The 23,220-nt window shown below is 46.0% G+C and overlaps 1 protein-coding gene and 2 long non-coding RNA genes across 4 annotated transcripts in view; 2 read left to right on the forward strand and 1 right to left on the reverse strand.

Moving 5' to 3' along the window:
* LOC127341005 (uncharacterized) overlaps positions 1 to 18,411 on the forward strand; it is a 66,289-nt gene extending 47,878 nt beyond the window's left edge. The window contains exons 1-3 of one of the 2 annotated variants that reach the window (XR_011754694.1): positions 17,777 to 17,898; positions 18,008 to 18,131; positions 18,239 to 18,411. This is a non-coding gene — a long non-coding RNA (uncharacterized lncRNA). Of the gene's footprint in view, positions 1 to 17,776; positions 18,132 to 18,238 lie in introns of those variants that run through there. The other variant, XR_011754695.1, reaches the window with a different exon arrangement.
* Positions 18,412 to 20,197: 1,786 nt separating this feature from the next.
* LOC139838384 (uncharacterized) lies at positions 20,198 to 20,988 on the forward strand. Its single transcript, XR_011754696.1, has 2 exons — positions 20,198 to 20,245; positions 20,343 to 20,988. It is a non-coding gene; the product is annotated as an uncharacterized lncRNA (long non-coding RNA).
* A 203-nt stretch (positions 20,989 to 21,191) lies between these two features.
* Positions 21,192 to 22,975, reverse strand: LOC139837827 (uncharacterized mitochondrial protein AtMg00810-like). Its single transcript, XM_071827120.1, has 3 exons — positions 22,745 to 22,975; positions 21,680 to 22,663; positions 21,192 to 21,200 (listed from the first exon to the last, which is right to left on the reverse strand). Exons 1-3 carry the CDS (start codon positions 22,973 to 22,975, stop codon positions 21,192 to 21,194), a joined length of 1,224 nt encoding a protein of 407 aa, XP_071683221.1.
* Positions 22,976 to 23,220: the final 245 nt, after the last annotated feature.

The following is a 23,220-nucleotide window of genomic DNA, read 5'->3' on the forward strand; positions in this document are numbered from 1 at the left end:
CTTAGATGAGTTTGATAATTATATTGTTAAGCAAGAAAATTTTAATATGAGAGTAGAGAATCATTTAATGGAAAATTCTCAAGCTATTAGTGAATTGCATGATATTGTGGAGAGAACCTCCAATGATGTTAAGATGCTTGTTAAACATTTTCAAATGATTCAAACTCAAATTGATCAACTCACTAAAGTGCAAAATGACTTGTTAGGGAATAATTCTAAAGAGAAACATGCTTATGAAGTAACAACTAGAGGTGGTGTCTCTACCCAGGATCCTCTATATCCTGAAGGGCATCCCAAAAGAATTGAACAAGATTCTCAACGCATTGAACCTAGTGCTCATTCTAGGAAGAAAAAGAAGAAGAAACATAAAAATGTTGTAGAATCCTCTGAACCTGCTAATGATCCTAATAGTATTTCTATTTCTCGATGCTGAAACCGAAAGTGGTAATGAACATGATAATGATAAAGATAATGATAAGAATGATACTCCTGATAAAGAAGAGGCTGAAGAAGAACCTGAGAAGCATGCTAAAAATAAAAAGTATACTAAAGAAGACTTTATTGCTGAGAAACATGGTAATGAAAGAGAACCTTGGGTGCAAAAGCAAATGCCTTTTCCTGCTAAGAAACTAAAATCAAAGGAAGAAGAACACTATAATAAATTTTGCGAATGGATGAAACCTTTATTCTTGCAAATCCCTTTGATCGATGCCATTAAATTGCCTCCTTATTCAAAGTATATGAAAGATATTGTTACTAACAAAAGGAAAATCCCCAATGAGGAAATTTCCACTATGCTTGCTAATTACTCTTTCAATGGCAAAATTCCAAAGAAGTTGGGTGACCCAGGTATACTACTATTCCTTGTTCTATTAAGAATAATTATGTTAAAACTGCTCTATGTGACTTGGGAGCCGGTGTTAGTGTTATGCCTTTTTCTCTTTATAAGAGACTTTACCTAGATAAGTTGATACCTACTGATATATCTTTGCAAATGGCTGATAAATCTACTGCTATTCCTGTTGGTATATGTGAGAATGTTCCTGTTCAAGTTACTACTAACTGCTTGATATTAACTGATTTTGTTGTGTTGGAAATGCCTGAAGATGATAATATGTCTATTATTCTTGGGAGACCTTTTCTTAACACCGCAGGGCTGTTATTGATTGCAATAAAGGAAAGGTTACTTTCAATGTTGATGATAGGGAGCATACCGTTTATTTTCCCAAGAGGATTGAGAAGGCATGTGGAGTTAATACTATTTCTAATGTGAGAACTATCAAAGTGGGAACTATTGATTGTCCTATATATGAGCCTAAGGAAGAATATCACACTCTCGTGATTGGATCCATATCAATACAATTCAAGGTAACATGATTGATTTGAGGTTTATTTCTTCTTATGCTATGAAAAAGTTATTTGGTGACAAGACTTGATCAACCTTGTTAACGGATACTTTTTATATGCATGGAGAGGGTAAACAACATCTCTTTCTTCCTCCACTTGCTCTAGTTGCTGTAGCACTTTTAATTTGCAAAGTTCTTGAGTTATTCGAAGATTTCAAAATTTTTCCCCGGCCAAGTAATAATAAACTTAATACCCAGAAAATATGCATTTTTCAAAGTTTTCAAAAATTCGCGAAAATTATACCGTTGGTCCTATTTTTTGACGAGGCACTGGAGTACCAGAGGATGACCTGTGGGCACCAGAGGGCGCCACACCACTGGACGGCGCGGCCAAGGAGGTGGCCGCGCCACCATGTGGTGTGGGACCCCCTCTGCCCCACTTTGTCATCTCTTTCGCCCAGAACAGGCTCTCTCCCGAAAAAACTCGTACCAAGTTCCTCTCACTCGCGTTTTTGCTCCAGAACTCCAGATTTTTCGATCTCTTTACTCAGCCCAGATTTCTGTCTGAAATTTGGCACATTTGCTCTTCGGTATGTGACTCCTCCACCCATCCAAGTAGAATTTCGTTTGGTTGAGTATATCTTGAATATTTTGCTGCTGTAGGTAACATGATTAGTGAGCTTGCATGCTTGTTCTAAGTGGTAGAAACTAGTTTTGATGCATGATTAGTACTCTAGCAAGTTCCTATTGTAGTTTCCCTCAATTATATGTCACCAAATCAAATTTTTATGTCATTTGTTGAAAATTTCAGAGAAGCTATGAAGAAGTTTAGCTTTGGAGAGTTGTTCAAGAAGGGGACAACCAGCACCGGGAGGCCTTCTAGGGCCGCCACCCGGATTAGGCAATCATACAATGAAGACATCCTCGCGCCTAGCTTCGCGCCCGAAGAGGACCACGGTCCCCCTAATGCTTCTACTTTTCCATGTTATGATTTTCTAAGGAATGCAGGGATACTGGAGGATTTCTTGACCCTTGTCAACAGGGCAGGGTTAACCACCTATATGAGCGATGAAAGGGAGCAATACCACATGCTCACCAAGATCTTTGTCGAGAGTTTCCAGTTCGACAACAAACAATATGAGCCAACGGTTGCATTCAGAATCTATGGTAAGACTGTGACTATGCCGTTGAAGGATTTTTGTTGTGCTTTGGACATTTCACCTGTAGGTACAGCAAGTAGGATTGATGACAACCCCCGGGACTTGCTGGAGCTCTACCGAGGGATCACCGAGGATGATTGTCGCACCATCCAGCGGGGCAAGATAAGGAACATCCAACTTCCCGCCATTAAGTATTTCACATACTACATTGCTACTAGCATTCTTGGTAGGGAGAACACTAGTAATATCTCTAGTTACCATCTTGCTTTCTTGCATATTGCACTTACTGGTCAAACCTCCTATCACCTCGGTGCTCTTATTGCTCGCCGCCTGACTACCAGGGGGCCTATTTTTGGAGGAACTATCGCATTGCGTGTTTTAACATATCTTAATCTTCCTCTTGATCCTAATGATGTGCCATTGGCCCCTAGGAGACTCGATATTACTGCTATGAAGAGTCATCATTTTGTTACCACTGACTCTACTTTAGATAATATGGTGTATAGAATGTTGTTTTCTGACGGGGAGGAGAAGGAAATCCCTCTTCCCCAACCTGGTTTGTTAAGTATTGACAGGCAATCATGGTCGTGCACCAAGGAGGAGGTGGATGAACATATGAAGATACAAGAATTCCACCAGCAACATGACTCCGAGGATGTCGGGACCTCCTACGACCACACCGTCACATATCCGGGTGCTTCTTCTAGCACATACCCGGAATACGACCCATCTTCTTCATATTACGGAGACACTACTTCATGGGATCGATGGGATTGAACTCCACTTAGGCCAAAAGCCTAAGCTTGGGGGGAGGTATACCGGCATCACTCATTCTTTGCATATTATGATTGCTGGATACTTGCACATACTTGCTTTGTTCGTTTGAGTGGTTTTCTAATGAGAGGAAGATGATATTTTGGGAAATGCTGCCTGAAAACAGATTCTGGAACGTTACTGTAAAAATCGTCAAAAATAGGCAGAGCGTCATTTTGAGCTGCAAATTTTTGTGCAGGTTCCCCAGGTTGTTATCTAACTTTCATTAGTTGAACACTTTTCGATCTGAGCAACGTAAGATTTTTGTAAAAATCGATTTCTGTACTGCTGTCAGGTTTTGGCAGATTTCTGTCATCCTGCTTTTCTGTGTTTCTTTTAGTTCGCTATTTCTTGTTTTTGTTTTGTTTCCTTCCCAAAACACAAAAAGACCAAAAATATTTCTGTTGTTTCTCTTCACCATTTGTTTGCTTTGGTTTCTTGCATTTGTTTCACTTTATTTGCTATTGCTAGTTTGCTATAAGAAAACCCAAAAAGATTTTGCTTTGTTTGTTTGTTTCCTCTTGTTCTTATTTGCAATTTGAAAACACCAAAAATATTTGCTGTTCTTCTCTGGTTTGTAAAGTTCTTTTTGAGTTCAATGGTCTTCGGTGGCTGGAGCGTGGTTTTCATTTCATATTATCCAAGCTGCACAAGTGAAAAGGCAATAATGACGATCTACGACAATCTGATTGTGGTGAGAGGCTGGTATGAACTCTATTTGTTTTCATTTTTGTACATATACTCATCCATGTGAGCATGCTTAGTTGGTTCATGTGAGGTATATGTTATTTGAGAAAGTCTAGTAGTTCATGATCTCTCATGTTTAGCTTCAATTTATTAATATGAGTAGCATGTCATGTATGTTTGTCTGCATTGTTTTATTCATAAGTAAGTATGGCATTGTGGTATCCTCCTCTGAATAATTCATTTATATCGACTTGGCACATGCTCACGCATGCATATGACTGAACAAAAAAGTCAATTAAGCCTCGATGATCTATATTGCTTCAGAGTTCTTGTATCACTTTTATGCCTCCGTTAATTTATTTTGCCGCAAGCATGATTATGACAAGCATCGCTCTCTTGATTTGTCGCTCCCTAGTCTATTGCTAGCCTTCACTTGTACTGAGCGGGAACGCTGCTCGTGCTTCCAACCACATGAAAACCAAGTTACTCCAGCGTGTCCACCATAAATACCTATGCATGGCATTTCAAACCATTCCAAGTAAATTCTCATGCGCTACCTTTAAAACCTTCAAAATGCTTCTCAATTTGTGTTTATGTTTCATAGCTCATGAGGAAGTATGTGGTGTTTAGCTTTCAACCTTGTCATTTACTTTTGACGGACTCTCATATGGACTAGTGGCACATTCGCTTATCCAATAATTTTGCAAAAAGAGCTGGCAATGGGATTCCCAGTCCCGAATTAATTAACTTAAATAGACACTCCTCCATGGTTTGTGATTGTTGGACGGCACCCGAAGGATTCGGTTAGCCATGGCTTGTGTAAGCAAAGGTTGGGGGGAGTGTCATCATCATAATAAAAATAAAATAAAAAGGCACTCCTTCATGGTATGAGATTGTTGGCAGGCACCCGAGGATTCGGTTAGCCATGGTTTGTGAAAGAAAGGTTGGAAGGAGTGCCAAATAAATATGCAATAATTCATGGGAGCCGCTCTTGAAAGTCCGGTTGGCGAGGTAGTTAGTGTACCCATTACCATTCGTTGACAACAACAAACACCTCTCAAAATAATTTTACTCCTGACTTTATAAAAATGAAAAGCTCTAGCGCATGTTAATCCCCTCGCTTCCCTCTCGCGAAGGGTCAATCTTTTACTTTTATGTTGTGTCTCCATTATTTCTTTGAGCACTATCTTGAGAGCACAACTGTCATTCTTAGTATAATATGCTTGTCTCAAAATATGATTGATTGTGGTATAACTTTGATGCATTTATCTTTTGACAATCACTACTTCTAGTCTTTCTATGAACTCCAGAGGTGCCCGGGCATTTATGTTTTGCCAACCAAATACAGGCAAGCGAGATACCACTTTATCATGCTCTCTTATGAACATTACAATTCTGCTTATATACATGATTCATGATGCTTATTATTAATTGTTGGTGCTTCTCCATGATTGACATAGCTGTTAGATGATCTTATTTGCATGTATCTCATTATGAACTGCTTAAGTATTAGCCATACCATGAGAATATATACATCATATGAGCAAATGTGTTCGTGAAAGTTCTTTTATCGCTCAGTTGTTAACTGAATTGCTTGAGGACAAGCAATAAGCTAAGCTTGGGGGGAGTTGATACGTCCAAAACGTATCTACTTTCCCGAACACTTTTGCTATTGTTTTGCCTCTAATTTGTGTATTTTGGATGCAACTAACACGGACTAACGCTGTTTTCAGCAGAACTCGCACTCGGTGTCTACGTTTTTGTGCAGAAATCCAACGTTCGGGACTAACCTCGGAATTTATGCCGAAGGCCCTAGTGTCCGAGGAAACTATGGGAGCCAGTCGGGCCATTGTGGTGGAGGCCCGCGGGCCCCACACCAGGGGGCGGCGCGGCGCGGGGGGGGCCCGCGCGGCCCGGTGGTGTGGGGCCCTCGGGCGGCGTCCGACGCCCTCTTTCGGACTACTTATTCGCTTCGACCTAAAAACACCGGAGGAGAAGTCGAAGTCGCCAAAAACCCTCCAGAACGCCGCCACATCGCGAAACTCCGTCGCGGGAGCCAGAAGTCTCCGTTCTGGCACTCCGCCGGGACGGGGAATTGGAGGAGATCATCGCCGCCATCACCGCCATCACCTCTACATCAACCAGCCATGTTTCCCCCATCCATGTGTGAGTAATTCCCCCGCTGTAGGCCGAAGGGGATGGTAGGGATTGGATGAGATTGGTCATGTAATAGCATAAGATTGTTAGGGCATAGTGCCTAGTGTCCGTTATTGGTACTTTGATGATATTGTTGCAACTTGTTATGCTTAATGCTTGTCACTAGGGCCCGAGTGCCATGATCTCAGATCTGAACATGTTATTGTTTCATGAAGATAATCATTGTTTATGGTCTTATCTATAAGTTGTATACACATGTCGCTGTCCGGAACCGATGGCCCCGAAGTGACAGAAATCGGGACAACCGGAGGGAATGGTAGCGATGTGAGGATCACATGTGTTCACGGAGTGTTAATGCTTTGCTCCGGTACTCTATTAAAAGGAGTACCTTAATATCCAGTAGTTTCCCTTGAGGCCCGGCTGCCACCGGCTGGTAGGACAAAAGATGTTGTGCAAGTTTCTCATTGCGAGCACGCACGACTATATATGGAACACATGCCTATTGATTGCTTTGTACTTGGACACCGTTTTATTATTATCTGCAAATGCCCTGCTATGATTGTTACATGAGTTTCTCTCATCCATGCAACGCCCGTCATCCGTCCCCGTGCCTACAGTATTTTAATCCTGCTGTTTACTATAATCACTATTTCTTGTCTACATTACTCTCGCTTTGTTATTTCACTATCGCTATCGCTATAAAACTGTTACTACTGATAAACTCTTGCGAGCAAGTCTGTTTCCAGGTGCAACTGAATTGACAACTCCGTTGTTAAGGCTTCCAAGTGTTCTTTGTCTCCCCTTGTGTCGAATCAATAAATTGGGTTTTACTTCCCTCGAAGACTGTTGCGATCCCCTATACTTGTGGGTCATCAAAGAGATAAAGAGTTACTCTCATTAGAAGGTTGGCATGGGTAGCTGATCCATTCTTCCTCCTTTTGTTCATCACTCTCCTCTTCTTTTTCATCCAATGAGCTTTCAGGTTCATCAATTTCCTCTTCTTTTTCATCCAATGAGCTTTCAGGTTCATCAATTTCTTCTTCCAGAGGTCCCTACAAATTGTGAGTGCATTCTTGTGCATTAATGAGTCTCTCTTTATAATCAATGATATAAGGATTATCAGCGTAACTTTCATTGCAAAAATTAAGGATAGAAGAGACATAATCTTTAAGGTCCTTACAAACAACACAAGTTTCATAATTTTTAACCATGAAGGATTCTATCTCAGAGGCTCCCATAAATATGACAAATTGTTCTACCTCTTCAAACCCAAAATGAATATAGCTATTCCAATTATAGTTCTTAATTAAAAATTCCTCACTAAAGCCACATTGAAATTTAAGATGTTTAGTGTCCTGTTGAGAGCAACTGTTTATATCATGGCGTTTAAGCAAGATTTTAGCAATTGTATTCAATTTTTCTATCACAGCACTCATAACTTTTCCCGTTCTTGATTCTCTATAATTATTATAATATTCTATAAGCTCCAAGTAGGTTGTAGGTTCTCCCATAGCAACAGTTTTTAATTTTTCGGTTTTTCAAATTTTTATGGATTTTCGGGTATATAAGGAAAATAAAACAAAACAAAAACAAACTAGACAAAAGTAAACTAAGCAAAGTAATACTAGACAGAAATAAACTAAGCACAAATAAACTAGACAAAAGTAAACTAAGCAAAACAAAATAAAATAAAACGGAGAGAGAGGTAAAGTGTACTCCCCAGGTGAACTTATGAGTAGAGCTATGCCTCCCCGGCAAACAGCGCTTGAGAAACGATCTTGATAACCCACAAGTATAGGGGATCGCAGGTCTTCGAGGGAAGTAAAACCCAAATTTATTGATTCGACACAAGGGGAGGTAAAGAATACTTATAAGCCTTAACAAGCTGAGTTGTCAATTCATTTGCACCTTGAAAAGCACTAGTAACAGTGGGTGATGTGAAAGCAGAGTAATATGAGAGCAGTAGTGATAACAAGAATACAAAGAGAGCAGTAATATGAGAGCAATGGCACCAGAAAATAGTTGATACTACTTCCAATGTCATGTAGAACGAGTATACGATGATGAAAGATGGACCGGGGTTCCCAGCTATCTACACTAGTGGTAACTCTCCAATAACAAGTGTTGGGTGAACAAATTACAGTTGGGCAATTGATAGGATTGAAATAGCATTAAGACAGAACATCAAGATCATTAATCATGTAGGCATGTTTTCCATATATAGTCATACGTGCTCGCAATGAGAAACTTGCATAACATCTTTTGTCCTACCAGCCGGTGGCAGCCGGGCCTCAAGGGAATCTACTGGAAATTAAGGTACTCCTTTTAATAGAGCACTGGAGCAAAGCATTAACACTCCGTGAAAACATGTGATCCTCATATCTAAGCCTTCCCCTCCAGTTGTCCCAATTTCTGTCACTTTGGGGCCTTTGGTTCCGGACATAGACATGTGCATACAACTTGTAGATACAATCTAAGCAATAAATATAGAGCTTAAATCTAAGATCATGCCACTCGGGCCCTAGTGACAAGCATTAAACACAACAAGATTGCAGCAACAATAACTTCATAAACTTTGTAGATAGACAATCATAACGTAACAATCCATCGGATCCCGACAAACACAACACCGATTACATCAGGTGAATCTCAATCATGTAAGGCAGCTCATGAGATCATTGTATTGAAGTACATGGGAGAGATGATACCAACTAGCTACAGCTAGAACCCGTAGTCCATGGGGGAACTACTCACGGAGCATGATGGAGGCGGTGGCGTCGATGGAGATGGCTTCCGGGGGCACTTCCCCGTCCCGGCAGGGTGCCGGAACAGAGACTTCTGTCCCCCGAATTGGAGTTTCGCGATGGTGGCGGCGCCCCTAGAGTCTTTCTGGAGTTTCGTCAATTGGTACTGCGTTTTTAGGTCGAAAGGGCTTAAATAGGCGAAGAGGCGGCGCAGGAGGGGCGACAGGGTGGCCCCACACCAGGCCGGCGCGGCCAGGGTGTGGCCCGCGCGGCCCACCTGTGTGGTGGCCCCCTGGCTCTCCTCCGACTCTCCTTCGGTGTTCTGGAGCCTCCCGGGAAAAATAAGATCTTTGGCGTTGATTTCGTCCAATTCCGAGAATATTGCCCGAACAACCTTTCTGGAACCAAAAACAGCAGAAAACAGGAACTGGCACTGTGGCATCTTGTTAATAGGTTAGTTCCGTAAAATGCATAAAAACATCATAAAGTGCAAGCAAAACATGTAAGTATTGTCATAAAACAAGCATGGAACATCAGAAATTATAGGTACGTTGGAGACGTATCACTTGTCATGGGAGGACAAACTGCGATCTCTATCAATGGAGAAGTGGGTCCGTTCTTCAGGAACAAAAGAGGAGTGCGCCAAGGGGATCCCCTCTCCCCCCTGCTTTTTAACTTCATGGCGGAGGCGCTATCCAAGATTCTCTCGTCTGCGGCCGCGGCGGGACACATAGCGGGAGTTGTCCCTCACTTGATTCCGGGCGGGATCACACACCTCCAGTACGCAGACGATACCCTTATTATGATCCAAGATGACGACACTCAGATTGCCAATTTGAAGTTCCTTCTCATGTGCTTTGAGGATATGTCAGGGCTGAAGATAAACTACCACAAGTCTGAGGTGGTGGTCATGTGGACTACCGCGGCTAGAAAACAGCAAGTGGCTGACAGGCTCAACTGCAAACTCGGTTCCTTCCCTTTCGTTTACTTGGGACTGCCTATTTCCGATAGGAAACTCACTATGGAACAATGGCTGTTCTTAGTTCGTAAGCTGGCAGGCCGTGTCGAGCCTTGGTGGGGCAAGTTCATGTCGTCTGGGGGACGTTTGATTCTTTCCAACTCCTGTCTCGCTAGCCTGCCCCAATTTGCGATGGGGTTGTTCCTTCTGCAAGACGGCATTCATGCTAAGTTCGATTCGCATCGTGCCAGGTTCTACTGGGAGGGCACGGGTCCTAAGAGGCGATACCACCTGGTCAACTGGCCGGCAGTCTGTAGGCTGAAGGAGTGTGGAGGGCTGGGGCTCCTTAACTCCAAAAAGTTGAACTGGGCCCTGATGCTTAAGTGGATTTGGAAGCTCTTTCAACCAGAAAACCCTATATGGGCTCAGATCATCAGAGCGAAATACACCTCCGCCAACAACATCTTCGAGGGAACGGGACAAGGGGGTTCCCAATTCTGGCGCAGCCTTCACAAGATCAAGCATCTTTTCAAGCTTGGTGCCAGGTACAATATCCGCGACGGGAGGTGGACTATGTTCTGGATGGACAAGTGGTATGGCGAGGTTGCCCTTAAAGATAGGTTCCCCAACCTGTTCAGCATTGCCAACTCACAGATGGGCACGGTGGCCGAGGTGTGTGGGGCTAGGGGCTCTCTCTCTTTCCGGAGATCCCTCGACCCCCAGGGGGTGCTGGACTGGCAGCAACTGAGAGGCATCATAGAGCAAACCAACCTTTCCTAGGGACAAGATGGGGTGTCTTGGTCGCTACAACCTTCTGGGTGCTTCTCGGTTAGGTCCATGTACCTGAAGTTGGCCCAAGGGGCTTCCATCGCTCACTTCTGAGATGTGTGGTCGGCCCGTATCCCGCTTAAAAACAAGATTTTTTCGTGGCAGCTGGTTCTAGACAAGCTCCCCACAGCCATCAACATTGCGACCAGGCAGGGGCCTGGCAATGGTTGTTGCAAGCTGTGTGGTAGTCCGGAAGACGCGTCGCATATTTTCTTCACTTGTTCTACAGCGGTGTTTGCCTGGAGTGTTACCCGCCAGCTGTTGGGTTGCAGCTGGTGTCCCGCTAATTTTGCCCAGCTTTTCGCTATCATCTCTAGTCTGTCGGGTAGATTTAGACGATGTGTGTGGTTGCTGTTCATTGCTCAATCTTGGGCTCTTTGGCTTTTTAGAAACAAGATGACCATTGAGTCAAAATTCATGAAAAACCCAGCTAACATTATTTTCAAAACTATGCTGTTTCTTCAGATGTGGATGCCGCTGGCAAGACCCCTGGACCGACCTTGGATCGAGCACGCGGTGGCAGAACTAAAGTTGCTGCACGACGCAACTAGCCCAAGAAGGCCTGATCAAGACGTCTAATTCTTCTCCAGTAGCCGTGTGTGTTTTACCGCCTGCGGGGCGTTCGTTGTTGTTCTGAACTTGGCCGAAGCTGTAGTGCCGCAGCATGTATCTCTTAATCCTTGTTGAACCTAAGGGATTTATTAATTTAAAGTCGGGCAGTCCATGCCTTTTATCTAAAAAAAAGTTACTAGTCATGTCGATCAAGGCTACACGTGAGCGAGCTTTACTAGGTACATATTCTGCTCGGCCAGTAAGAACGCGTTTGGTAGCCTGCATTCAATTTATGGCTCACTCCGCTAGTTAGATGGAATTCACATCTTATTCCATACGAGCTTCGGTACAAAAAAGCAATTCGTTTGATTGCCTTGATTGCATCAGTTGGTACCTGTTAGGGCAATATGCTTGTTGTATTACCAGGGGGCCAAAGGCCACAATATATAGTACATGTACAGGTGCACATATGCAGAAAGCCCCCTAACATATGGGGAAACTACAATAGACAAATATATACATCTAACACCCCCCCTCAAACTCATGGTGGATCCACAACACTGAGTTCGGAGAGTAAGAAATCATGCTGTGCTCGAGTCTGTGCCTTCGTAAAGAAATCCGCCAACTGCAAATCTGAAGGCACATAATGAACCGCAACAACATCATCATGTACCTGTGCACGTGTGTAAAAAGCATCAACACCGATATGCTTGGTCAGCTCATGCTTGACCAGATCACGTGCAATACTGATAGCACTGTCTTTGTCGGACAAAAGTGGAGTGGGTGTCGTAACAGAGACCCCAAAATCTGCAAGCAACCACCGTAACCAAGTCACCTCAGCAATCAACAAAGCCATAGCCCGCAACTCAGCCTCAACACTCGAACGGGAAACTGCGACCTGTTTCTTCGTCTTCCAAGCAACAAGCGAACCACCAAGAAACACACAGTAAGCAGAAAGCGAACGACGATCCGTAGGATCACTCACCCACGTAGCATCCGAATAGCACTGGAGCTGGAGAGAGCTGGAACGGGGAAAGAAAAGGCGACGAGTGATCGTGCCACGAAGATAACGAAGAACACGGAGCAGATGACTATAGTGAATAGTGGTAGGAGCTGAGACAAACTGACTCAGAATATGAATAGGATAAGAAATATCAGGACGAGTGACAGCAAGATAAACAAGACTCCCAACAAGATGGCGATAACGGGTGGGATCAGGAAGAGGATCACCATTAGTAGGACGAAGCTTAACATTAAGCTCCATAGTAGTATCGACCGTGCGCTCATCCCCAAGAGCAGCACGAGCAAGAAGATCCTGAATGTACTTCTCCTGAGAGATAGAAAAGCCATCAGAAGTGGAGGAAATCTCAATGCCAAGAAAATAGCGAAGAGGACCAAGATCAGTCATAAGAAACTGATCACGAAGACGAGCCTTGACGAAGGCAATATACTCAGGATCATCACCAGTAATGATCATATCATCAACATAGAGAAGAAGAAGAGTACGTCCACGAGGAGAAGTGTGAATGAAAAGTGCGGGATCATGAAGACTAGGAGAGAAACCAGCAGCAGTCACCACAGAGGCGAAGCGCTCAAACCAGGCACGAGGGGCCTATTTGAGACCATAGAGAGAACGTCGAAGACGACAAACCATCCCATCGGGAACAGAATACCCAGGAGGAGGCTGCATGTAAACCTCCTCACTCAACTCGCCATTAAGAAAAGCATTCTGAACATTAAGCTGGGAGACAGACCAGCGGCGAACAGAAGCAACAGCAAGAAGGGTACGCACAGTAGTCATATGAGCCACAGGGGCAAAAGTCTCATCATAGTCACGGCCGTGCTCCTGCTGAAAGCCACGAGCCACAAGACGCGCATGAAGGCTGCGAAATCAGGGTAATTCACGCCATCAAAGATCACCGGGCAGCGAGGGATCGCAACATAGCCCGAGGAAGACATAGTTTTTTTTTTGCTTTTTTTTCAGCAGGCAGGAGAGAGAAACCGGATCGAATCGGGAATCAGAGGAAAGAGCAGCGGACGGCGCGGGAGCAGCAGGTGGGGCGGCACGGTGGAGCAGGAGGTGGGGCGGCGCTGGGATGAGCAGTTGGGATGAGCAGCAGACGGCGCGGTGGAGCAGCAGGTGGGGCGGCGCGGTGGAGCAGCAGGTGCGGATCGACGCGGGAGAGCAGCAGCGGGATCGACGCGGGAGAGCAGGCGTCGGGCTGAGCGGGGAGCGAGCGGCCGTACGCGGGCGGGCCTCACGCGGGCAGTTCTCACACGGGCGGATCGAAGCAGAGCGGGCCGGCGCCTGGAGATCGAAGCAGACGGGCGCCTGCAGATCAAAGGCGTCGGGGAGACGGAGATCGAGGCCCCTGGCGGATTAGAGGGCGTCGGGCAAGCAGAGGCGGCGCAGAAATCGGGCGCCGGGGACGGAATCGAAGCAGCAGGTCTCGAGATCGAGCGGAGGAAACAGCAGATCGGGACGGACGGGCGACAGAACAAGCAACGTCGGCCGCGTCGGCAGGGAAAATTTAGAGGATCAACTTTGGCTCTGATACCATGTTAGGGCAATATGCTTGTTGTATTACCAAGGGGCCAAAGGCCACAATATATAGTACATGTACAGGTGCACATATGCAGAAAGCCCCCTAACATATGGGGAAACTACAATAGACAAATATATACTTCTAACAGTACCCAAGTGTCATTTTGTTTGGTTGGTCGCATGCTTTTCCTAGCCTCACCTACATGGCAACATGGTGATCTTACCTCAACTATCACAAGACCACCGTGGCACCACTGTTTACAAACTTCTGCACGTCGGCGATGGCACCGCCGGTCACGCCGGTCAAAAGCATCACCACGTCGCCGACCACGAAGACGAAGACCACCATGACGGCGCCGGTCACAAGCACCACCACGTCGCCAACCACGAAGACGAAGGAACACCACCATGACACTGATATTCACACCCGTCACAAGCATCACCATATCGTCGACCACGAAGACGAAGACCATGATGATACCGCCGGTCACACCGGTCATAAGCATCACCACGTCGCCGACCACGAAGACAAACACCACCATGATACTGCCGTTCATGCTCGTCACAAGCATGACCATGTCGCTGCGATGAAGCTGAATACAACCATGACACCATCGATCACACCGGTCACAAGTATCACCACGTCACCGACCACGAAGACGAACATCACCATGCCGCCACCACCATGGATTATCACTTCTCACTTCTCACATGTCATCACCACGTCGCCATCCATGAAGATGGCAAGCAAGAAGTTGAGCAAGAGTGCTCCAAACTATACTCACACATACATACACATTACAGTATACTAGCGAGTCATTTATTTATCCGCGTATGTACACCGAAACAAAAACCTGTCAACATGAAAGTCATGCGGAATGGTGAGGTAAACCTACTCCTCAAAGAAAATTTCAAACGGTTGTGCGTGTGCGATGAATTTGGCAAAATTCGCTTAAAAATTCATACACGAAATTGACGATTTACGACTGACGAAACTCGAAACCGATAGTGGAAATTGATTCATGTCATCGACACACATCTTTTTCGTGTACAACTTATTTTGATTCGGAGTATGTTTGTATTGATTTGAAGAGAGGGCGCGTGGAGTAGTGTAAAGAGAGTTAGCCTAAGCAAAAACACGTGCAGCCGTTGCATCCATCGAGCCAAAAAGTCACGACAACGGGACAGACTCGCTTGAAACTGCCTATTCGAACGTTTCTCCAGCCTGTCATGAGGATGCTTTGAGAACCGTTTGGGCCACAACGCGGAGGCCTTTCATGCAACCAAACAGGCCATTTTGTTTCTCCACCCATGCAAAAAAAAGTCCATCCAGTCTACCAAACGCACCCTAAACGAACTAACAGAGATACACGGCGGCGTGCATCTAGGGACAATGACGACGACATGGTACTATCTGGCTTGCTCTGTCTACTATTTTTCTTTGAGGGAAGCAACATGATTTTGCTGCGTATTTTATTAATCATCAACAATAGTTATATTGTTTAAGAGTTTATCTAGGAGAAAGCTGACAGTAAATTAACCATGGCATTTGTTTTTAGTGTTATTATGGCCAAAACAGAGATGGACCGGCAGGAGTTTGTTGTATGCATGGCATTATCAGTAGGGTAAATTATGCGTGTTTGCTGGAGTGTAGATAAAACCTGTATGATGTACTATCTGGCTTGCTCTGTCTACTATTTTTCTTTGAGGGAAGCAACATGATTTTGCTGCGTATTTTATTAATCATCAACAATAGTTATATTGTTTAGGAGTTTATCTAGGAGAAAGCTGACAGTAAATTAACCATGGCATTTGTTTTTAGTGTTATTATGGCCAAAACAGAGATGGGCCGGCAGGAGTTTGTTGTATGCATGGCATTATCAGTAGGGTAAATTATGCGTGTTTGCTGGAGTGTAGATAAAACCTGTATGAAAGCTTTGAATGGAAAACAATTTAGTAACAGACTAATCAGTTCTCCATCTGCATACAAGGAAAGCATCAATTTCAAAGAGCTGTAGAAACCCCACTGGTTAATAGAACATCCGATACAAATCATTTCATGCTGGGGAAAAGGAAACGACCCGATGCCGACAAAGATTCTGATTCGTCGACCGCATCCAAGCCGAAACTTGGTGTGCCAATAAGCTCGGCTGCTCCTGCCTCTTCTTCCGCTCCTCTGAACCAATAAAATTTTGGCTTCTCTTAGCTAAGAGATCATCTCTTAGGACAATCTCTCTTACCACATATTTAGGATGTCTCGTTACTAAGGATAAGACTAAAAAATTACTTATTGTACATCATATTTTATTATTATATCTAGATTAACTACGTGGCAGGAGTAAGATAAAACGATCGCATCAACCATTGCACATGTGTGCAAGCGCTGGAAATAATTTATTGGCAGTTTTCTGTTGTTCTCAGCCGTTTAAAAAGCATTGGCCTGCAATTAAGAGTCCGGCGTTCCAAATACGTTTGCTCGGTTCATTCATGACTATCAACATGGGATGGAAATGCATATATTATCTCTTAATCTACCTAGTTGAACTCATATGACAAAAAAGTGTACACTCGCAACTAGTAAACTGGTCATTGCATGGGCTAAATTAAACTAAAAATAAGAATGCCTTGGTCCAGAAAATATATGATTTCTAGTTCCATCAAATTATCTTGCGAGTTTCTAAAAACCAAGCTAATTTACAAGCTTTTGGCACGCTGAATGGTCGAAGCCAAAGCTACATAGGCCAATTCTGCCGGCAAGGTCGTCTGGCGTCCCCAGGATGTCTGTGCATGTTTCGGTGAGAGGATCGTAGATCTGAAGCACCAAGGACCATCCTTTATGATTTCTATTCTTATCACATCCTTTATCAAAAGAGCAGTGCAAGAGCAGCTTTCCACCATCACTCATCACCCACAGCGGCATATATCGGCATGCAGATGGCGCCATTGTAATCGTGTAAGCTTTGCTCCAGCTTCTCTTATCTTTATTATCGAGGATCCATATGTTGGTGAATGGATCCAGGAGACGGTTGAACACCGATTGTACGATACACAAGGCGCCATTGAGCTCTGTTAGGCGGATCCCTATTGTTCCCGTGTTCTCACCATGAACGAATTTGAGTGGTCCTTGGATCACATCGGCCTTCCATTGCTCGCTCTCGAGGTCAAAGCAGAGCAAAGTGTCGTCGTTATAAAGTCTCTGGTCCTGAAAGACGTACATGACACCGTCGATGACGATGGGGGAGCCTCGCTCATGGCATATCTTGACCGGCGACGGCTGCGTTTGCCTCCAGCACCTGCCGTCTCCCAACGTGAAGATCTCGCAACTCCGGCCCTGGTCGGCGACGAAGCGGACGAGTTTGTACTCGGAGGAAGGGATGGCACGGCCGAAGCCGAAGGTGAAGTAGAAGCGTTGATAAGCATAGGGGAAGGAGTGATGCTCTATGATTTCCACTTGCGGGCAGGACAGGAGCACCTTCCCGGTGGCCGGATCCACGACATTGACGCCGCCGCAGGAGGCGCCGTTGACGCAGACGAGGTCGTCGAGGCTCGTGTTGCACGTCATGCCGTAGCCGCCGGCACCCCTGATCACCCTCACGATGTTGCCCTTGATGTCCAAGAGACGCATGTCGCGGCCGCCATCTGGCTCTTCCTCTTGGAAGGATCCGGTGTCGACGAGGAGCGGGCCGTGCCGGGACCTGTGCGCGGCGGCGAAGACGGGGCTGGACATGAGGCCGCGCCACCCCTTGGACGTGCATCGGAACCGGCAGACGGGCTTCAGCGGCAGACGGGATAGGATGTCGAACACGACGTCGTAGGGTAGCGGGATGGTGCTCATGTCGATCGCCATCGTTCGTATGTGTTTAGCAAACATGCGTAGGGTAGCGGAATACGCGCGTACTTAGCAAAGATGTTGGCGTAAAGCTATCATGGCTTGGTCTCCACGTAGAGCAGCTAAACCGGAATCTGAGTCCAACCTGATTATAATCTGAGTCCAACCTGATTATATTATTCAGAATCTGAGTCTAACCTGATTAGGAATCCTACCCGGAATCTGAGTCTAACCTGATTAGGAATCCTACCCGGAATCTGAGTCCAACCTGATTATTCGGTACGTAAGCTTGATCTGAAGTCAGGCCTTCTATATACACACCAATTTCTAATACGTCGACACGAGATTGATCGACGGTCGATTCATGTCTATCATGGCGGACCTGCAGGAACAGGAGGATCGGAAGAAATTGGCAGAGGAGTACTGGTACACTAACAAAGAGAAGGCCCAACATACGTAGTGGAATCCTTGCGACTATTTCGCTGCAAGGATCTGGCGAACCGACGACATCAGTAAGTATATACCCTCTCGTGCTCCTAACCACATATTACTAACTTTTGCCCCGTTCCAGTGGATGAGCTAGATGCACCTTACCTATGTATGTTATCTATATATACAGCATCTGTCCCTCCCATGTGTTTCACCGACCATCTTTCCAGCTTCAGTTTCCCCAGAGGCAACCTGCAGATTGTTTCTGTAAAAATTGCTTCAATAAGAGGAGGTCTACGGTGGCCCATCCATGTCTATGGCATGGTTACCGCGCGCGATGTCTTGGACAACCGTAAGCGTGTTATTATCTACAGGGGCGGATCCAGGATTTGAGCATAGGGGGGGGCGGGCGGGGCGACAAAGACATTGATCATAAAAATGATATAACTTCAAAAATAGCAAGTCTTATAAGTATATATTATGGATATCAAAATGTAACAATATACTGAATAATAAAACTATATTTCTACTAGCTGGAATGTAGATCTACGACTGGGCCTAGCAAACAAGTCAATAACCTCATCAACGTCGATCTTTAAAATTCTCAAAACACCGAGTTGAGTAGTTACGGTCTGAACTAGCATCTCTACCCATATGAGTTAATAAAGCACAGTCTTTTCCAATATTACCTTCTTTCACCTATCGAAGCCCACAACAGTGAAAGTATCTGATCCACTCTTTCCAACTAGTTTTTTTGAAAAGAGGAAACAAGACAAGCATTATGATTTGAAGAAGATGAATACTCTAGCCAAAGAAATTGCTTGAACCAGCTAAACTGGAACCGGCGACGGTGTTTTGGTTCATCAATATTATATGGGTACTAAACTGACAAATCAGACTAGCACATAGCAATTATTGGATTTAAAATAATCAAACTAGAAGGTGATTTAGTAAACAGCAATGCGTCAATACCTTGGTATGATCTGGATAGGAATTAGGGTGTGGCGCCGTGGCCCGCGGCCGCGCGGGATGAGGGGAATCGACGATTGAGAGAGATCGATCGAACCCTCTGCGGAGGCGATGCTCAACCGGCTATGCAATGGATGATGAGGAGAATAAATCCAGTAGATGAGATCGTGTAGTGCTGGACTGCTGGGAAACCAAATTGACCAGGAATCACGTACGTGCATCAAGCGATTAGGTTTGCCTAGGCCGTAGGCTAATACGTGCGTGGCATTATGGGAAAACCTATACACCGACCAGGTCGGTGGCTACCGGCCACCGCACACCCCCTGGTCGGGTATGGGCCAGGCCCATTAGTGTCTATTTAGCTTGTAGCAGTTCGTTTTTCCTTTTTCTTTTTTCTTTTTTGGTTTCTTTTTCTGTTTTCTTTTTCTTTTTTCTATTTTCGGTTTTGTTTATATTTTTCAGATTCGAAAATTTCAATTTTTAAAAATTATTCAAATTGAAAATTGTTTAAATTCAAAAATGTTCAAAATTGAAAACCGTTCAAATCCGAAAATCGTTCAAATTCGAAAACCGTTCAAATTCGAAAACCGTTCAAATTTGAAATTTGTTCAAATTCGAAAATTGTTCTAATATGAAAATCGTTCAGATTCGAAAAATTTTCAAATATAAATTTTGTTCAAATTCGGAAATTGTTCATAGAGTAAACTACATTTTTGTTCAAATTTATAAATGTTCAAATCTGAAAAATGTTCAGATTTTTAGAAAGTTATATTTATATTTATTTTTAATTTTTTAATTTTGACAAATGTTCAGATTTAAAAAAATTCTTTTAAAAAAGAAAACAAACAACAGAAAACAAAAAGAAACGAAAAAGAAAAAACGAATTACCTGATGTTGGGCCGTGGCCCAGCTAGCTACCCGGGAGCGCGAGGGTGTGCGGCATCCTCCCAGCGCCGACCAGGTCGGTGTCGAGGAGCTCCCTGGCATTATGGCCTTTGGCCATTGACTAATTGCTTTGGGCTGGGCTGGATTAAGAAATTAGGATTATGCCTTGGGCTAATGGCTGGAGTACTAAGACTAATGAAAGTATATGCCTAGTGGCCCCTGCTACATTACGTTGGGGGAGGCCGAAGCATAGGGGGGGCCTGGCCACCGCTCGCCCCCCCTGGATCCGCCTCTGATTATCTACGCCCGTGCTAGAGGTGACTGTCAGACTATAACAGAGGAGGTAATTTGTCCATTTGCTCACTCATGATCCACCACCCCCGGCCCTCCTCTTCTGATTAAACACCAGTGTTAACTTGATTAATTGTTTACTCGTGCAGAATCCATCTCTCTTACTCACAGGTCCTACGCGTGCAATTCTGACCTGCCAAGACCCCGGGAACATCGAGATCGTGCTCAAAGTAAAGGGTGAAACTGAATCTCAAGACAGGGACTTAAGTTCTCTTGTCTTGACGTTAAGTGAGTATTGTTCTTTTCGTGGGGACTACACTACCAAGCGCAGCACACTCGAGTTAGGATTCCACCACATTGAGAGTGCTGTGGAGGCAACAATCCGTGTGCGAATCGCTGGTGGATCGGTGTTGCCACCAGGTGGACTTCAAGGCGTATTCACCGCTAGTACCGCTAGCATACATGATGCGGAAATTTTGTTGCTCGCTTTCGGAGATGGTAAACTGCCCCTCGCCGACGATGGCACAATCAACCTTTCACGCCGTGTTGTCTCCGTCGGATACAGTAGACAAGATCAAAAAGATCATCTCAAGGTGTCTGTCGTGGCAAAGTGTGCTGAGGATGGACATGATGCTATGAGAGATGACATAGTTTTTACACCGAAGATATATGGTAGAAGTTGGGGTGTGTTTCATGTTGGCGCCTGTAAGATGCATGTCACGGTTGCCTGGTCTGAATTCCGTTACTAATTTTTAATATAACTAGACTAAAGTACCAAGGCCGATTCTTGTTAAATTGCTTGGTTTGTTCTTGACGTCCTGAGTAGTTAGTTGCTAACGTTTTGTGACAAGTGGTGAGTTAATCATCCACTTTTTGCAGTGGTATATATTTTATGGTAGCTACTAAATATGTCGAGATAATGTTTAGTGTTCTATGTATGAAACGTTTTCTAGTACTATATTATTTTTGTATTATCCAATTGGAGCAACAAATCGAAATCAGTGTTGCTGATTCATTGCCAGAGGATGAAGCGGGTGTTGCTGAGTCACTCCAAATCTTCTGTTAGAGACGGTACATTCTGTACTTATACAACACAAGTACTCCAACATGGCTTGAGGACACACCATCCATGTTATTGTCCCTGTCTACTACTATATTACTTTTTGTAGAAAGGTTAACACCAATAGGGTGGCTGCTCATGTATATATAGGCGGACACATGTACAATTACAGGTACAACCCTGAGAAAACACGGGGACCTATACCTATACAATATGTTACTCAACACCCCCCGCAGTCGAAGGGTCGGCACCGACACATAGACTGAAGCGAAACTCAGGAAAAGTCGTGGATGGCAATCTCTTCGTCATGATATCGGCAAACTGCTGTGACGTCGGTACGTGAAGAACTCGAACACGACCGAGGGCAACTTGCTCACGAACAAAGTGGATGTCCAACTCGATGTGCTTGGTGCGCCGATGATGAACGGGGTTGGCGGAGAGGTAGACAGCCGACACGTTGTCGCAGAAGACCACCGTAGCCTTGTCAACAGGACAAGAGAGCTCGGACAGAAGCTGACGAAGCCATGTGCACTCAGCCACAGCGTTAGCCACGGCGCGGTACTCGGCCTCAGCACTGGAGCGAGACACGGTGGGCTGCCTCTTGGAGGACCAAGAGACGAGCGACGAGCCGAGGTAGACGCAGTATCCGCTGGTGGAGCGGCGCGTATCCGGGAAACCCGCCCAGTCCGCGTCCGAGTAGGCGACAAGGTCAGTCGACGTCGAGGGCGAAGCATGCAACGACAAGCCGTAGCCCATGGTACCACATACGTAGCGGAGAATCCGCTTCACCGCGGCCCAATGAGCATCCCGAGGAGCATGCATGTGTAAGCACACCTTCTGCACGGCGTACTGGAGCTCCGGTCGCGTCAGCGTCAAGTACTGAAGAGCACCGATGATGGAGCGGTAGAACGGCGCGTCGGACGCCAGCGACCCATCACTGGCGGAGAGCTTGGCCTTCGTGTCGACAGGAGTAGGCGCAGGGTTGCAGTTAAGCATCCCTGCACGCTCGAGAAGCTCGTGGGCATACTTCCGCTGATGGAGGAAGAACCCGTCCGCACGCCGGACAACCTCGATGCCGAGGAAGTAGTGGAGCGGGCCAAGATCCTTCAACGTGAACTCAGCACGAAGACGGTCGGTGAGCTGTCGAAGAAGACCAGCGGTGGAGGCCGTCAGGATGATGTCGTCGACGTACATCAGCAGGTATGCCATGTCATTGCCGGTCCGGTAGACGTACAGCGACGCATCGGAGCGCGTGGAGCGGAAGCCAAGCTGATGCAGGAAGCCGGCGATGCGCTGGTACCCGGCGCGGGGCGCCTGCTTCAGTCCATACAGGGACCGAGAGAGCAAGCACACGTCATCGGGGCGCTTGGTGTCGACGAAGCCGATGGGCTGCTGACAGTACACCTGTTCCTACAGATGGCCATGAAGGAAGGCGTTGGAGACGTCCATCTGATGCACCGGCCACGCACGAGACGCGGCGAGGTGCAGCACTGTGCGGATCGTGCCCGGTTTGACAACCGGGGCAAACGTATCCGTGAAGTCGACGCCAGCGCGCTGCCGAAAACCGCGCACGACCCAGCGCGCCTTGTAGCGCTCGAGAGTACCGTCGGAGCCGAGCTTGTGCTTGAAGACCCATTTGCCGGTGATGACGTTGGCGCGAGGGGGCCGGGGAACGAGCTCCCAGGTCCTATTGCGCTGCAGCGCGTCGTACTCCTCCTGCATGGCGGCGCGCCAATGCGGGTCGCGCAAGGCAGCGCGAGCCGAGGTGGGCACCGGCGAAGGAGCGGTCGCCGGGCCGGTCGCGGAGCCGGTCGGACCGGGCGGCAGGCCGGGTCGACCGGCCGGGGGGGCGGTCTGGCCGGGCGGCAGGCCGGCGTAGAACCGGGCGGCAGGCTGGGCCGGCCGGCCGGGGGCGGTCGACCGGGCGGCAGGCCGGGTTGGCCGGCCGTGGGGCCGGTCGGACCGGG

The sequence above is a fragment of the Lolium perenne genome, chromosome 3, assembly GCF_019359855.2.
Source record: "Lolium perenne isolate Kyuss_39 chromosome 3, Kyuss_2.0, whole genome shotgun sequence".
NCBI classification, from domain to species: Eukaryota; Viridiplantae; Streptophyta; class Magnoliopsida; order Poales; family Poaceae; genus Lolium; species Lolium perenne.